The sequence below is a fragment of the Rhinichthys klamathensis genome, unplaced genomic scaffold (genome assembly GCF_029890125.1).
Source record: "Rhinichthys klamathensis goyatoka isolate OS25496 unplaced genomic scaffold, OSU_Roscu_1.1 h1tg000363l_1, whole genome shotgun sequence".
Classification (NCBI taxonomy): Eukaryota; Metazoa; Chordata; class Actinopteri; order Cypriniformes; family Leuciscidae; genus Rhinichthys; species Rhinichthys klamathensis.
The window spans coordinates 477,263-494,205 of NW_026606872.1; the positions used below are offsets into that span (position 1 = coordinate 477,263).

The following is a 16,943-nucleotide window of genomic DNA, read 5'->3' on the forward strand; positions in this document are numbered from 1 at the left end:
TGCCCCAGAATAGGGGGTATTCGGACACCTTTAGGGGGCGACACTGAGCTGAACCCCCCCTGAACTCCCACTCCCTCCTCCCCCCACCACTCCCAAGCCACACCCCCGTCCCACGAACCCACTATTTGTCCGATTACCCACTATAGTGGCCAAATGGGGGCGTGGCTTAGAGGTCGGGCGGGGGTCAATGGGACATTTGGCCACTATAGTGGGAAATCGGACAAATAGTGGGTTCGTGGGATGGAGGCGTGGCTTAGAGGTCGGGGGAGGGGGTCAACGGGACATTTGGCCACTATAGTGGGTAATCGAACAAATAGTGGGTTCGTGGGACGGGGCGTGGCTTAGAGGTCGGGGGAGGGGGTCAACGGGACATTTGGCCACTATAGTGGGCAATCGGACAAATAGTGGGTTCGTGGGACGGGGCGTGGCTTAGAGGTCGGGGGAGGGGGACAACGGGACATTTGGCCACTATAGTGGGCAATAGGACAAATAGTGGGTTCATGGGATGGGGGCGTGGCTTACAAGTCTGGGGGTCAATGGGACATTTGGCCACTATAGTGGGCAATCGGACAAATAGTGGGTTCGTTGGACAGGGCGTGGCTTAGAGGTCGGGGGAGGGGGACAACGGGACATTTGGCCACTATAGTGGGCAATAGGACAAATAGTGGGTTCATGGGATGGGGTCGTGGCTTACAAGTCTGGGGGTCAATGGGACATTTGGCCACTATAGTGGGCAATCGGACAAATAGTGGGTTCGTTGGACAGGGCGTGGCTTAGAGGTCGGGGGGTCAACGGGACATTTGGTCACTATAGTGGGCAATCGGACAAATAGTGGGTTCGTGGGATGGGGGTGTGGCTTAGAGGTCGGGGGAGGGGGGTCAACGGGACATTTGGCCACTATAGTGGTAATCGGACAAATAGTGGGTTCGTGGGATGGGGGCGTGGCTTAGAGGTCGGGGGAGGGGTCAATGGGACATTTGGCCACTATAGTAGGTAATCGGACAAATAGTGGGTTCGTGGGACGGGGCGTGGCTTAGAGGTCGGGGGGTCAACGGGACATTTGGTCACTATAGTGGGCAATCGGACACATAGTGGGTTCGTGGGATGGGGCGTGGCTTAGGTCGGGGGAGGGGGTCAACGGGGCATTTGGTCACTATAGTGGGTAATCGGACAAATAGTGGGTTCATGGGATGGGGCGTGGCTTAGAGGTCGGGGGGTTAACGGGACATTTGGTCACTATAGTGGGCAATCGGACAAATAGTGGGTTCGTGGGATGGGGGCATGGCTTAGGTCGGGGGAGGGGTCAACGGGGCATTTGGTCACTATAGTGGGCAATAGGACAAATAGTGGGTTCGTGGGATGGGGCGTGGCTTAGAGGTCGGGGGAGGGGGTCAACGGGGCATTTGGCCACTATAGTGGGTAATCGGACAAATAGTGGGTTCGTGGGATGGGGGCGTGGCTTAGGTCGGGGGAGGGGGTCGACGGGACATTTGGCCACTATAGTGGGTAATCTGACAAATAGTGGGTTCGTGGGACGGGGGTGTGGCTTGGGAGTGGTGGGGGGAGGAGGGAGTGGGAGTTCAGGGGGGGGTTCAGCTCAGTGTCGCCCCCTAAAGGTGTCCGAATACCCCCTATTCTGGGGCAAGTAGGTAGGGATCCGCGGACATGGGGGTAATTGCAAAAGGCCCACTTGCCATTAAAATAATGGGTATTTGTCATCCCAATTCACCCTACGGTCCCTCTGGGACATTATGCGTCCAATGGCAGCTTATTTGTATGGGCGTTTGTCCACGAACCACCTATATGGACTCCCGCTCTCGCTGCTGTTTTCACTGCCTTCAGGTGAGTTTAGTCTCTAAAATCACACACATAATACACACAACTGTTCCTGACACTTTCCTGACGTGTTATTGACACACGTCTGTTGAATATTTACACTTTACACTACATGGGAGAGTCGAGGAAAAGAAGACGAGAAACTGACCGCGTGAGGAACCGGACAAGAGTCACGCGGTCAGGCTTTCACTCGTTGGCGAGAGCTAAAAAGCAGCAAAGGATGCAACAGCGATGCTGACCTGGCGTTCTTGTTGATGGATACAATAAATACAAATACTCTACAGCGATTCTAGGGGTCGCTGTTTGATAAAAAACGGAAAACTGCATAGTGTGCCTTTAAGACTTAATTTATTGAGAAAAAAATCAACCAGATTTCAAGGGAGGACCTGATTTGTCAACAACAGCTTCTCGAACAAGAAAAAATGTAAGGCGGGGCTTAATTTAGTGCATAGGGAATTGATTGTCTGGTTGTGGTTTGCTATTGGCTGTCCTCATGTGAGTGACAGGTTATAGCCCCGCCCTCGTCATCAGAGAAGAGTAGAGATGCTGCAAGAGGAACTTATTCTGATTCAAGATTACATGGCACACAAAAAACTGCACTTCACTGCAATACCATGGCGACTCAAAGGCAAAAATACGCATCAAAACGTTACTTGTTTTACGTAAAATCATTAAATGGCTTCATTAAACAGCAAAATACTTAGATGTAACGCGACTCATCTGATGGAGCTTAAATAAAGACATTTTCTAACTCAATTAATCACATGTACACACACAGACACACACACACACACATCAATCTCTAGGCTATTCATCTAGTTATCTACCGCTACCTGCATCAGAAAAACGTTGATCTCTCGAGGAAAAACTCAAATCGCGCTCGCGCGTTCGTACTTCCTAGCTCACTTTCCCATGGGCGAGCCAAATTCTCTGGGCGGGCAAAGCAGAGAAAGGGGAGGTTACCATTCCTCCTTATGACGTCATACAGGGGAGATTCAAGATCAGCCCGTCTGAGCTTTCATTTTCTCAAAGGCAGAGACAGATAGCCAAAGCTCGGTTTACACCAATTGAAATTTCTAGCCACTGGGGGACCATATACAGGCTAGGGGAACTCATATTAATGTTAAAAAACCTCAGAAAGTGTAAATTTCATGTCAGGGGACATGAACCAATGAGCTGGGCTGAGTTGAGTGGGGGACGGAGGGGGGTGACTGGGACACCAGAGTCACTGTCTTCTAGTTTTTAACATCTACTCTCGTGTTATGGAAATCATTATGAACAGCAGCTATGCTAATTATTTCCCATTTGCTTTTCTGCTGTTATCTCAGGACGCTAGTCCCGAGGAAAATGGCGTTCGTCAGCTCCAGTTTGTATCCAGCCTCTCACAGAGACTTCAGATGCCCCAACACCTGCGATGAGACGACTCGACGCCTGTGAAGAGACTCAACACCTGTGAAGAGACGACTCAACGCCGGCGATATGTTATGCCCTAAATTATTACATGATTAACTAAATGTATTTTTCCATGTACATTTCTGAAATGCACTTTCTGTAAAGCTGCTTTGAAACAATATGTATTGTGAAAAGCGCTATACAAATAAATTTGAATTGAATTGACGTTTGAGCTTCAGCAAGAATCAATGAGGTTCATTCTCGCACGTTTGAGCTTCAGCAAGAGCCAATGAGGTTCATTCTCACACGTTTGAGCTTCAGCAAGAGCCAATGAGGTTCATTCTCGCACGTTTGAGCTTCAGCAAGAACCAATGAGGTTCGTTCTCGCCCATTTGAGCTTCAGCAAGAACCAATGAGGTTCGTTCTCGCCCATTTGAGCTTCAGCAAGAGCCAATGAGGTTCATTCTCGCACGTTTGAGCTTCAGCAAGAACCAATGAGGTTCATTCTCGCACGTTTGAGCTTCAGCAAGAGCCAATGAGGTTCATTCTCGCACGTTTGAGCTTCAGCAAGAGCCAATGAGGTTCATTCTCGCACGTTTGAGCTTCAGCAAGAACCAATGAGGTTCATTCTCGCACGTTTGAGCTTCAGCAAGAGCCAATGAGGTTCTTTCTCGCACGTTTGAGCTTCAGCTCGCACGTTTGAGCTTCAGCAAGAACCAATGAGGTTCATTCTCGCACGTTTGAGCTTCAGCAAGAACCAATGAGGTTCGTTCTCGCACGTTTGAGCTTCAGCAAGAACCAATGAGGTTCGTTATCGCACGTTTGAGCTTCAGCTAGAGCCAATGAGGTTAATTCTTGCACGTTTGAGCTTCAGCAAGAACCAATGAGGTTCGTTCTCGCACGTTTGAGCTTCAGCAAGAGCCAATGAGGTTCGTTATCGCACGTTTGAGCTTCAGCAAGAACCAATGAGGTTCGTTCTCGCCCATTTGAGCTTCAGCTAGAGCCAATGAGGTTAATTCTTGCACATTTAAGCTTCAGCAAGAGCCAATGAGGTTCATTCTCGCACATTTGAGCTTCAGCAAGAGCCAATGAAGTTCATTCTCGCACGTTTGAGCTTCAGCAAGAACCAATGAGGTTCATTCTCGCACGTTTAAGCTTCAGCAAGAACCAATGAGGTTCATTCTCGCACGTTTGAGCTTCAGCAAGAACCAATGAGGTTCGTTCTCGCACGTTTGAGCTTCAGCAAGAACCAATGAGGTTCGTTCTCGCCCATTTGAGCTTCAGCAAGAGCCAATGAGGTTAATTCTCGCACATTTGAGCTTCAGCAAGAGCCAATGAGGTTCATTCTCGCACATTTGAGCTTCAGCAAGAACCAATGAGGTTCATTCTCGCACGTTTGAGCTTCAGCAAGAACCAATGAGGTTCATTCTCGCACGCTTGAGCTTCAGCAAGAGCCAATGAGGTTCATTCTCGCACATTTGAGCTTCAGCAAGAGCCAATGAGGTTCATTCTCGCACGTTTGAGCTTCAGCAAGAACCAATGAGGTTCATTCTCGCACATTTGAGGTTCAGAAAGAACCAATGAGGTTCATTCTCGCACATTTGAGCTTCAGCAAGAACCAATGAGGTTCATTCTCGCACATTTGAGCTTCAGCAAGAACCAATGAGGTTCATTCTCGCACATTTGAGCTTCAGCAAGAACCAATGAGGTTCATTCTCGCACGTTTGAGCTTCAGCAAGAACCAATGAGGTTCATTCTCGCACATTTGAGCTTCAGCAAGAACCAATGAGGTTCATTCTCGCACATTTGAGCTTCAGCAAGAACCAATGAGGTTCATTTTGTTTTCTTCGCTTCTTTTTCGGCAGCACTTGATCCACTAGCACTAACACTTTCTCTTCTATTCTATTTAAAATAAAATAAAATTATGGTCTGCGTTAGATGAAACTGAGAGGTTTCAGAGCACTTGCATATTGTTGTCCTATGTTAGTTTCACTGCTTCTATTGTTCTCATCTGTAAGTCGCTTTGGATAAAAGCGTCTGCTAAATGAATACATTTAAATGTAATGTAAATGTTAAATCAGTTACAAACAACATTCATAAGAATTCTACAATGACGTTAATTCTTTGCTAACTACACGGCATGATTTATCATTTCTCTCACCCAAATACTTGATTATTCCTAGATAGTCACATATAAAATCGATCTTAAACAAGTAAGGGATAAATGAAACTCACTTTTCTAATAAGGACGTACACAGTTATTAATTTTTAACACAAACACTGCACCGCGACTTCTGGAACAGTCTTGCTGTGGAGAGCGCAGCTGTTTATGTCGCATTTCTCTTGTGCAATCGCTTCCAGCGCATCTGCCAATGGCCACTAGATGGCGCCTTTGCGCTAACTTCGTAGCATTCATTCTTGAATTACGCAGCACGTTTGAGCTTCAGCAAAAACCAATGAGGTTTATTCTCATGTTAAACAGCATGTTTGAGCTTCAGCAAGAAAAAAATATCTATGATGCAAGGTGTACATATTTGATAACTTGAAATATCTCATGAACTATAAACGGTAGACTAAGTGTACAATACTGCACTATACTCACCTTTTTATAAAATTAGAAAAGACATATATTTGGACAGAAATACTATTTCTCACAAAATAATCCTTGCTTCACTCTGAAAAATAAATATTTTTCTGAATGTGTAAAAGGCAAAACAGAACAGACCATCACTCTTTAAGAAAGTGTCTTTATTTACCAAAAAATGAGAAGAAAAAAACCCAATACAAACCATGGATACTGCGGTTAAGCAAATCATGTTGCATAATTGTAAAGTGACTTACTACAAATTTCAGTGCCATTTCATAGAGAAAATGTTAATATTGTATCGTAAACATGAAGGGCGGGGAAACTGGGAAGAAGTTGAAGAATAATAAAAATATCCAACAGAAAAAAGACTTCATGGCACAGGAAACTAAACTACAGAAGAACACATGGGAAACATGGATGAAATGTGATTCATCAAAAAGCAAAATCAAATACGCATCAATGTCAAGCAGACATTTGCTGACTGGACTTAAGTATATAGTGCTTGAATGGTTTTTACTGCTTTTGCACAAGGAGAAATCTGTACAGTACCAGTCATGTGACGTTCTAAAAGCATGCTTTCTGAACAGCTTCTTAGAATTGCAAGGTTGTAAGAAAAACACAGCAAAAACAGCAAACAATGAATACTGAGATGACTTCAGCCATAGAAATTCAACACACAGCTGGACTGATTATTATTGTAACATTTGTTCACAATGAAACAAGAGTACTTCAAGGGCTCTGAACCAAATTATTGATAAATGTGTTTTAGACAAACCAGTTTCATAACAGATCACTAAGAGCAAGTTTACCAAGAACAACTTCTTTAGAGACACAAATGTTTGATGCCCTCATGATTGGGCACAAGTTTTAGCATAAAATATGAAGTCTACAAAGAACTCAAGCTAACAGCATTCCAGATCCAGATTGATAGGAACTGACATTAGTGTGTGTAAAAAGGAATATTTTGATATATCTTTAATCTTGGTCCAACACACAATGCCTCTCCAATAACAGGTTTCACAGGGCAGAAGATCCAAAGCAAAATCTTCTGCATCAAATCTTTTAAAAAGCAGAGACAGATCTTCAGGACTCAAAGCAGGTTTTCATGATGGCCTCCCTGTCGAATTTGAAGCTGAGAAAGGAGCGTGAGGAGAGGATGTGTTCATATTCTTCACAACACAAGTCTGCCTGTCCATTATAGCCATCAGCAGCTGCGTCTGGGAAAACAGGTGTAGATGTTCGACATTCAGATTAACACAACTTTTTTAATTCATGCGGTAAACATACTATTTGATGAATGACCTAAAGGCGCATCACATTAGCAAAGTTTCTAGTCTAAAGGACCACTGTCATTAGTGTAGTGATGTGTGAGAGCTTTCTGCTGGTCAACCGGGCGAATCCCAGTGACTAACTGCAACCCTCTGGGAAATCTTTCTACAGAAATTTCACCCGCCGACGGCAACCGTGACCGCACCTTCACTCTCGTGTATTACAAAGTCTTCAAACATTCGTAAGTTCTAATCACATATTGGATATGCGTGAGGATTTTGCTTGTGATGAAGTGCAATTCGTTTGATTTAGCAATATAACAACACCCCAATTCTAATCCCTATTGCATCACTGTTTTAAAAGGCTTATTTAAATACCTGTGTCAAAGTTATCCTGCAGTCGCCTTGGCTGAAGTTTCTTGTCATCTTTCTACAAGACAATATATTGTTACACAATACTGATAAAGATTACTGTAACGTTCAGAAATAGTGTGTGTGGCGACATGGAGGAACTCGCCTGCTGCTGACTGACACCATTAGCTCGTTTCTTCAGGGTTGGAGACTCTTGGTGTTTCTTGCCATTGCCTTTCACATTATTCTGCAATGAAACACCAGAACCAATCACTGAATCAGCAATAATAAACAAACTGGCTCACATGATGACTCAGTGACTGTGAAATAGAGCAGTTTATCTGAGCTGTAAAAAATGTTTATACAGAAAATGTCTTCCAAACAACTGCATAAGCCCATGAGATTTCGCCACAACAAAATAAAGTGTCAGTCAATAGAGTGCAACGGTCGGGTTCCAGAAGCAAAAACTACTTTTCTTTTCTCCATTGGGATTTTGAACGATAACTTATAAACTAGGGATGCATCATATCGGTATCGGCCGATATATGTTCATTTCTAATGAGAAGAAAATTAGGCCGATATATTTAAGCTGATAAATAGTGTATTGTTTTCTTCAGCTGAGACGCATCAGATGCGCAACTGTTTGAAATATGATTGGAATCACTCAAATTGTACCTTTGTATTTTGTGCGGTTTTTATGAACTTTTTTTGCTTTAAGTCAACTTTGAAATGCTTTCAAATCAAAGTTTGCAGTGTTTTGATTCAGCTCGTAGCTGGTTGGCTTGGTTCATGGCTTATATAACGCTTTAGTCAATCGGTTCTGAGAGAAGCACATACAATCGTGGCTGATCCATTGCATGTTCTGTACACTGAGTATGAATTATTACCTTCTGGAAGACGATACAGATTTCCGATGTGTAGGTATAACCGTTTTAAGAAGTCTTTTATTCCTTTTTCAATTAAATTGTTAAATGACGAATGAGTATTTATTTATTTATATTTGTGTGTAGAGTTTTTAGTTGTCTGTTACGCTTCCAATGATTCTGTCAATGTAAACCCCTTGAGTCCTTGAGAAATAAAGTGTATTTCATTTCATTTCATAACGAAAATGCACTCATTTTGCAGCATTGTTTGCTATATCACGGTATGTAAATATATTTGTGCAGCTTTCAGTGGGCAGAAATGCAGTTACAGACACAACTGAGGGATAAAAAAAACATGGATGAATGAGAAAATAAAGAGCGTGACGTGCTTGATATCAAAAAGGGTAATTAAAAGTGCAATAAACTGAATAAGATCAGAATTTTGTCTTTATAAGCTTTATTTTCTCTGTGCTATACAAGTTGGTTATACTGTTCACACCTACCGCCCGGTACCTATCATAGCATCTTTATTTATGCACTTGAGTTATTTTATGATGTGAACACCTACCTTGGGTTTAAGCATGTCTACAAGCTCACTCTGGGAGGTTTGTCCAGCAGCTTTCTGTGGTTTCTGCTTTGCCCAGCTGTCAGCCGATACTGGAGACGCTTCCACCAACATCTGAGATTTTCTGGGCTTTGAGCTGAGCAGAGGAGCGACACCAAAATTAGTGCATGTCATCCTTTCAACAGTCATCTGACTGCGCATTCAGCAGCACGCGGCAGCATAAGTCAAGCCACCTTTATTCCTATAGAGCTTTATTAATTACAGACTGTTGCAAAGCAGCTTCACGGGGATAAACGGGAAAATAATGATGCAAACTAAGTTCAGTTCTGCTGTAAAGCAGCTCTAAAGAGACAATAGAGTCATTGATCAGCTGAAGTCAGTCCAGTGTTGATTCAGTTCAGTTCAATAACTGTGTAAAGATCATCAATTATGAAATCAGTTCAATTCAGCTCTAAAGCAGCTCTGGAGAAAACAGCGATGTCATCAAGTCCATCACAACTCCACAGAAAATCATACACTTGGTTTTTGCGAATGTAGTTCAAAATTTCATATCATAATCAGTGTTGGGTAAGTTACTCTAAAAAAGTTACATATTCAACAGTGTAATTAGATTACTGTACCTATTACTCTGTATAAAAAAGTATTGCATTACTTATTACTAATCACTTATTAAATCCCTTTTCAACCCCGAGCAGTCGAACAACACAAGGATAGACATGAAACGGCTCGTTTAATTTATGCAAATAAATATAAAAAAATATAAAATTGCATAAATTATTCTTGAACTGACTAAAGTATTTAAAGACAGAAGTTTATATTAATAACATACATTTTAACATTAGACGTTACATTTTGATGTTAAATCCACTATTGTTATATGTAGAATTGTTCTCTAATCTATATTTAATGCAATTACATCAGAAATAACTACAGAAAAAGTAATCTCTTACTTTACTTTTTCAAGGGAAAAGTAATTAAAGTACAGTAATTAACCACACCCAACACTGATAATACATATTTCATAGTTGATTATTTTCATCAGTGAAAATAAGTCAGTGGGCTTTCTGAATGACTATTCAGTCTTAACGCACCTCAGGCCCCGTCCACACTACTGCGTTTTAGTTTAGAAACGGAGAATTCAAACGAATACGATCTCCGTCCACACCAGCGTTTTAGCTGCGTATTAGAATTGATCTCCGTCCACATTAAAACGACTGAAAACGCGGATCACGTGACCATTCACCAACACTGGGCATGCGCGTGCCGGTGTAAACACAACTTCATTGATAAAATGATCCCACCATGCTCTGGGTTAAGCCCAAACCGACGCTCCATGTACGGTCAACGCCGCCGCTGCACACGGGAATTGGTCACAGATCGCTGGAATAATAGCTTGACTCCGGCGCATGTAGGCAGTTATAGCGTTGTAAAATGCAGAATTTACTTGTACAACAGCTGCTAGCAAAGATATACGCCATGACTGATGACACCCAATCACAGAGCCGAGCGTGAGCCTCTACTACGTCATCGTTTCTAAAGTCCTCCGTTTGGACCAAGCGTGCCGCACAAGCCCTCAAAAGTGAAGCCAAAACGTCTCGATCGCCCCCTAGAGGCCGGTATAGCTCATAAGCCCCGCCTCCCCATGTTATTCAACGGGACGTGAGACCAACTAAATAATTAAATTACACTTCACATATCTTTTTTCTAAAGATAGTTTCTGTCATTTACTGTAGTTTCTATCACGTTTATGTAATTTCAAGTGTTTGTTTTTAAGATAAGTTAGTTTTAGTTAGTTATTTGATGCTATAAAAAGCATGCTGTGACATCATGATTGACAGCTGTGATTGACAGGTTCTCTGTGCGAAGTAGTCACTGAAGTACTAACGGACTTTTTCTCATAATGTTGACTATGTGGTCAGTGGTTGTATTTACCTTATTTTAACGAGGTACTGCAATCAGCAGACATCATTGGAGAGGAACGGAGCAGACAGAGGCCACTTAAGAAAACTGCAGGGCGTGTGCTTGCGATTGATTCAGCGAGAGTGAGGGCGGGGCCTTGATTTCGTGGCTTTACTTCTAGCTCACGACTGCGCATGACTGGTCCCGAAAACGCTACTGCGCAGACTCAAGTCCCAAGATGTCAGCGCCATATCGGGACACTGGCGGCTTCAGTTCTCTCCAATGGAAAAGAGCGAAGGGGCGTCGTCCATCTTTTTTTACAGTCTATGGTTTGGACCCGTCTACACTAAAACGCCCTCCGGAGATTCAAAACGAAAAACGGCTCGGCAGCGTTTCTAAACTTCTCCGTTTTGGGTCTCAGTTTTTTCCGTTTTAGTGTGGACGGGAGGTGTAAACGTAGCAAAAGGTCTCCGTTTTTAAACGAAAACGCAGTAGTTTGGACGGGGCCTCAGATAATGAGCCTTCAGTAGGTTATCTAACACATATTTCACAAATAAATAATCGTCAAATAAGCTATTTATAGTCATTTCAATTGTGTCCCTCTTTAACTGCACAGCCACTAAAATATTAAACTGCACTATTAGCTCCTTTATGCAAAATGTAAAGTCTTTGCAGGCATGAAAGCATGATGGCGAAAGGCTTCTATAGCAAGAATCATCGCACCGGAATGGTTTGCATGGTGTGCTGCCATTGGACGCAAAATCCTCATCGCTGCTCGTCGACTCTCCTTTGTGTTTGGCGATCCACTCTCTGAGCTGCCTGCAAATCAGCACATCACAGCTTCAGTCGTGCCACAGCACCCCTACGGTCCACTTCAGATGCTCATTAATGATGCAACAGGAGAAGAAGTACCTCATAAACGGAATAGCCATAAAAAACTTGTTGGGCGCCAGTCCAAGCTTGGATTTAGGAGTCATGTCGTTCCTGTGGCACGGCAGTTTATCCACCGGGAACCATTCAATGTTCTATCAGAAATCAAACGAACAGAGAGATTCAGTGGATGCGTTACACACACGTGCTTGTATTCAGGCGAAACAAAAGCATCCAAATGTATATACACCCTTATTTCTTTCCTGGTCTTGGGGTTAAACTTGGTGTCTTTAGGAACTCCCGGGATAATGTACAATCGGGCCAACTGATCTAAAATTCTCTGCTCGATATACGTCTTTTTGCATATACGATCTCGGATATCAAAGCCCGTCTCCTCTAAAACCTGCAGAGAAAACAGAACAAGGATGACATCTGACCTCTAAATGTATCAGAGCAACATTCGTATTTTCACAGCCAAGAACAAGACGTACTTCTCTCACGGCGCAGTCATGGAAAGCCTCGTCTTCATTGACTTTCCCTTTAGGAAAACCCCAGCCAGACTTGGCCAGATAACCCTGGACCATTAACACCTTCAGGTACACAGAAAGCTTCAATAAGCACTCTTATGAATACACGAAGGTCGTCGCAACCCTCTTTCAAAATCACGTAGCATGGATAGTGATGCTTCTAGCAGCTGTGGACTTACATGGTCAAGCGTTTCATCAAGAATAATGGCCCCAAATGTCGGCACACCCATCTTATACTCTTTCCACTGCTCTAAAACCTTCTGAACATCCTCTCCGTGGGGCAGCAGGAATGGACAGTGATTAAAAAGTGATCATAATGTTAAGGAGACACACAGAGAGAAACAAACCACAAAAAGAAGACGGGACTTGATCCGCCATTTTGTTGTTGTCAGATTTCACTGGTGATTTCAAATATGAAACTTAATCATAAGCTTGATAAACAGCTTTGGAGAATTTGATGTTTCCCCATTCAGGGAGATGAACATCTGTCCGAGGGGCATTTCAAAGATGGCCGGCGCCAAGTGAAAGGACTTGCCTGAAAGTGACTGCTTTTACACGCCAATGACTTTCATTGTCCATTCACTGGGTTCTGGAAGTGGATTTTGATTGGCTGTCAATGAACTAATTACTCTTCTCTAAAAAGTATTGCATTAATTATAGACCAAAACATTCTCATGTTTCTCATAAGACTCATACGGGTTTATAATGTCATGAGAGGCAGTAGTAGTGCCACCACGGCATGAGAATGAGGAAATGATGCGTCTCTGCTGCGAGTGCGTGTGGATTTTGAGACGGCCTCCGCAACACACTGGGTATTATTATAGTCATCATAATCGAGTATTAAATTCTGGAATCGGATTGACAAACCATAATCAATGTTTCAACTAGCTGACAAGAAGAATTCACAACCAAATATCACGGAAAAACAAAGTTTCAAGTTTACAAGGAATAAAAATGGCTGTCGCTGTTATATTATAGATCATGTACGATGCAAATCCTCATTTCTGAGCCCTGGTCTTGGACAATGTAGAAAACAAACCTTTCTATTGTAGGCATGGTTGTTTTCACCAGATATTTAACAATAAACATTCAAATATAGCTCAACCAGAGGTCCCTGGCTCACATTTTTTTTTATTTAGTTTTTCTGAAGAAAGACAAACATAAATAGTGATGAAAGCCGAATGTTAAATGTCATGAATGTATATTTACTGAGTAATCCACTATTTTGCTGAGGGGATCAAAATCACACTTTTCACCTGAGATTTGGAGGGGTGTAAAATGACTTTATAAAAGATGGCAGCGTCATTATTTATTTATACACAGAGATTGGTAGGTCTGTTAGTTAAATCTGTTGACTATCTAAAGCACTTGTGTTTTTTTGCCTGAAGTTTGCATGTCTGTCACTTGTCAGATATCTTAATATCCTTTCAGATTCTTTTGTTTTGGTAAGCTTATCTTCATTTTAAAGGCCTAATATGGTTCAATCCCAGAGATAGAGATATTAATGCGGCTCCATGAGTAAACTGGTCAATTGTACACATTTTCAGGGGTCAAAAACCAAATGTGGGTCACAGTGCATACAGCTGACACTTTTCTTCTTTCAAAGACCTAGTGTTGAAACTAGAAATGTATCTTGTTTCCCTCAATCAAAATACATGCGTATAACGTACCTTTTTAAACGTATTTTCGAACGGTCAACGTTGGCATATAAGGCAACAAAGATTGCTAAATTAAACAGATTTAACTACCAATCTCCATGTAAAAATAAAATAATGATGCTGCCATCTTTCTGAAGTCGTTTTACACCCCTGTAATTTGGCTCCAAATCTCAGGTGAAATTGTCTTTTGATCCCCCTCTACAAATATTAATCCATAACATTTAATATTTCAGCTTTATATTTCAGAGAGCCCAGTCGTTCGCTGGGCTCTCTAGTCAGTGGAAAAACAAACAGGTTATGAGAAGGTTCGCAAGTTGAACTAACTTTGAACCAACTTTGAACCAGCACCAGTTCCGAACCAGTTCTTTTTTGGTGGAAATGGGGTAATAGAGATACACAAACAACATGGCAAATGAACAAGACCGCGGCAGCAGAAGCACACCCGCCGAAAACATTTACAAACTGAATCTGCAGGGCTGTCAACTCGCACGAGTTCACTGTGAGAGATGCAATTGTCACTTTTTACATGCTCTCACGCACACATGCATTTTCTCACGCATAGAAAAATCGCGCAGCAAAAAGCACACTGACACCGACAGACTAGACAGAGCAGGTTACTATTGATATGAAACAGATTCTCAGCTCTCAGATTCTGTCAATTTTATTACGAAATTCAAACAATAAACACCGTTTTGGCGCTTGTAAATGTGACGTGAAAGATCGCTGACAGATCTCAGTTCAAGCGGCACGTGAACCGATCATCTGTTACTGTTACTCTTCACTACTAACTAATCGAAATGTAATAAAATCGATCGATCAGTGTTTTTCAACCGCGGAAAGATGTCCATAAAACAGCTGGAGAACAACATATGTCATGTAACGTTACATTTACCTCAGGAATGCCTTTTAATTACCCATAGCAGGCATGTTAGTTGGACTTAAAATAACTGCTATAGAGAGGAGTATTTTGCTAAATATGATAACTATATTACACATTTATTATATTTTTACCTATATCATTAAAATATTATAACGTTGTTTGTTATTATAAAAACACATATTTAATTTGAGTTAGTTTTAACCTTTAATAATACCAGCTGACAGGGTCTCTCTGTATGTTTACAGCATTAGGTGATTTATTTTTGTAGAACAATTAACATAACACATTAAGGTAGGCTATCTACTGTACCTAATATTTACCCAAAGGAATTGATAGTGAATCAGTATCCGAATCAAATCACAAGAATTGAATTGAAATTGTGAAATAAGCAATAATAAAAACAGTAGCATACCAGTCTTTGTACCATGTAAACATTGTGTTTACATTGTTAATAAACTTGATAAAATTATGTTTAGTTACCAAATAATTTGACAATCACAATAAACATTGTGATGCAAGTTATTTTTTTTTTTTTTTTTTACACATCCCCCCAATCCCAATCCACCCATTTTATGTTATGTTACATTTACACTACAATGCCCTGTCTTTTTGGCTTGTTCTTTCTGATTGCGCTTTAATCCAGATAATATCCCAGAAGGGAATATCAAAACAAAATAGAGTTAAAACTTGTTTTGAACAATTTCTTTTTCATCTACAGATTGATTTTAAGTAGGGAGAGAAAAAAATCGATTTAAATCGTAAATCGGATTTTTTGTGAAAAAATCGGGGATTTTTTTTTTAGGCCATATCGCCCAGCCCTAGTTTTCAATAAGGCTAGGTTTGGTTTAAAATCATTCGGGCGCCAGACAAGTTCAACTTGTCAAGAAAAAAATATATATATGCTGGATAGCTCCAACCACTGTTACATACAAAAAAATATTAATAAACTGATACCCACAATTTAATTTTCACAGAGTTTGTATTATTATTATTTTTTGTTCACATGACAAAACAAATGAAACAATTTCAAGTTATATTCACACAAAGAGAAATCACGAGAGTCATTGGATCACAAGTGTCCATAAGTTCGCTATATGTTTGAACTCAGTCTTTCATGTTCCACTTCATCAACAAAGAAAACGCAATAAACAAAACAAAGAAAATAAATAATAAACAAATACATATGTATTTGGTGTATGCGCGTGCATGTACGGAGCGTGTGTGTGGGTGCGGGTGTATAATGACCACGTGAAGCAGTCTGTGCAATGGCCGGGAATCCCTGGCCGGGAAAATGAGTTTTGATTTTTACGTGTGGTTAAAAAGTGAGGAGGAGAGTTCGAAGGCTTTGACGTGAGGTTAAAAGTGATGGACACCAAGATCAGTACCTGAAGCAGGCGAACCAAACTGGATAGTGTTGCTCCAGGCAACGCAACAAACCAGGAAGAGCGGTATTTCTCCGTCACTTTGGCCGTCACACCCAACACCGCATACACAGGATTTCCAGCAGATAATAGCAGCAACGTCCTTCAGGTAGCGTGAGTCCCACTTCAATAACCTGAGGCAGGCGAACCAAACTGGATAGTGTGGCTCCAGGCAACGCAACGAACCAAGAAGAGCTGTCCCACTGTGCAATGTGACGTCAGAGTGACGTCTTTTCTATGTAATTTTTGGACGTCCAATTTCGGTCCACTGAAGGGGTTGTTTTGTAACGCCAGGTGACGTCTTTATTCGACGTCTTTTGCACGTCTAATATTGACGTCGGTGGGACCAAATGTGGTCGTTTGTGGACGTCTTTTCAACATCAAATTTAGTATCTTCTATAACTGTAGTCCCATGTTTCAAAAGGGTAGAGGACTTTTATCTGTACCATGTATTTACATTTATGCTTTTGGCAGATGCTTTTATCCACAGTGACTTACATTGCATTACACATTTACATTCCTGCTTTCCCTGGGAATTGAACCCATGATCTAGGTGTTGCACTAGGTGGCTGTCACACAAGTGCCAATGCTCTACTGTTTGAGCTACAGCATTACACCTTTATATGTGTCAATTACCAACTTCTGCTGAGACAATCAAATGGAGTTTTTGGACAATTATCTTAAATAATTATAAATAATCTGTATTCATATGTATTAATCATGTTGATAACAACAATGTTGATATTTGTAAATAAAAAAGTATTGCATATTAATCATGTAAATTTCCTGCACCTGTAATAGACGTCCAAATGAGGTCCAAAAAATG

General features: G+C 41.5%; 1 protein-coding gene across 2 annotated transcripts; it reads right to left on the reverse strand.

Annotated features, from left to right (window-relative positions):
- Positions 1 to 6,356: 6,356 nt before the first annotated feature.
- LOC130069379 (m7GpppN-mRNA hydrolase-like) lies at positions 6,357 to 12,507 on the reverse strand. 2 transcript variants are annotated; one of them, XM_056233231.1, is made up of 9 exons: positions 12,338 to 12,507; positions 12,123 to 12,221; positions 11,882 to 12,034; positions 11,674 to 11,786; positions 11,485 to 11,580; positions 8,866 to 8,998; positions 7,601 to 7,681; positions 7,462 to 7,513; positions 6,357 to 7,026 (listed from the first exon to the last, which is right to left on the reverse strand). In XM_056233231.1, the coding sequence occupies exons 1-9, from the start codon at positions 12,386 to 12,388 to the stop codon at positions 6,899 to 6,901; spliced, it is 906 nt and encodes a 301-aa protein (XP_056089206.1). In that variant the 5' UTR covers positions 12,389 to 12,507; the 3' UTR covers positions 6,357 to 6,898. The 2 variants fall into 2 exon arrangements, with proteins under 2 accessions (XP_056089206.1, XP_056089205.1); XM_056233230.1 differs by having other exon boundaries at positions 6,357 to 7,032; positions 12,338 to 12,500.
- Positions 12,508 to 16,943: the final 4,436 nt, after the last annotated feature.

Coding starts and splice junctions, on each gene's coding strand:
- LOC130069379 (XM_056233230.1), bottom strand. CDS start 12,388: ATGGGTGTGCCGACATTTGGGGCCATTATTCTTGATGAAACGCTTGAC. Junction 8,999..11,484: donor ACACCATGCAAACCATTCCG/GTGCGATGATTC, acceptor TCCTCTGCTCAG/CTCAAAGCCCAGAAAATCTC. Junction 7,033..7,461: donor GCAGGATAACTTTGACACAG/GTATTTAAATAA, acceptor CTGTTTTCCCAG/ACGCAGCTGCTGATGGCTAT.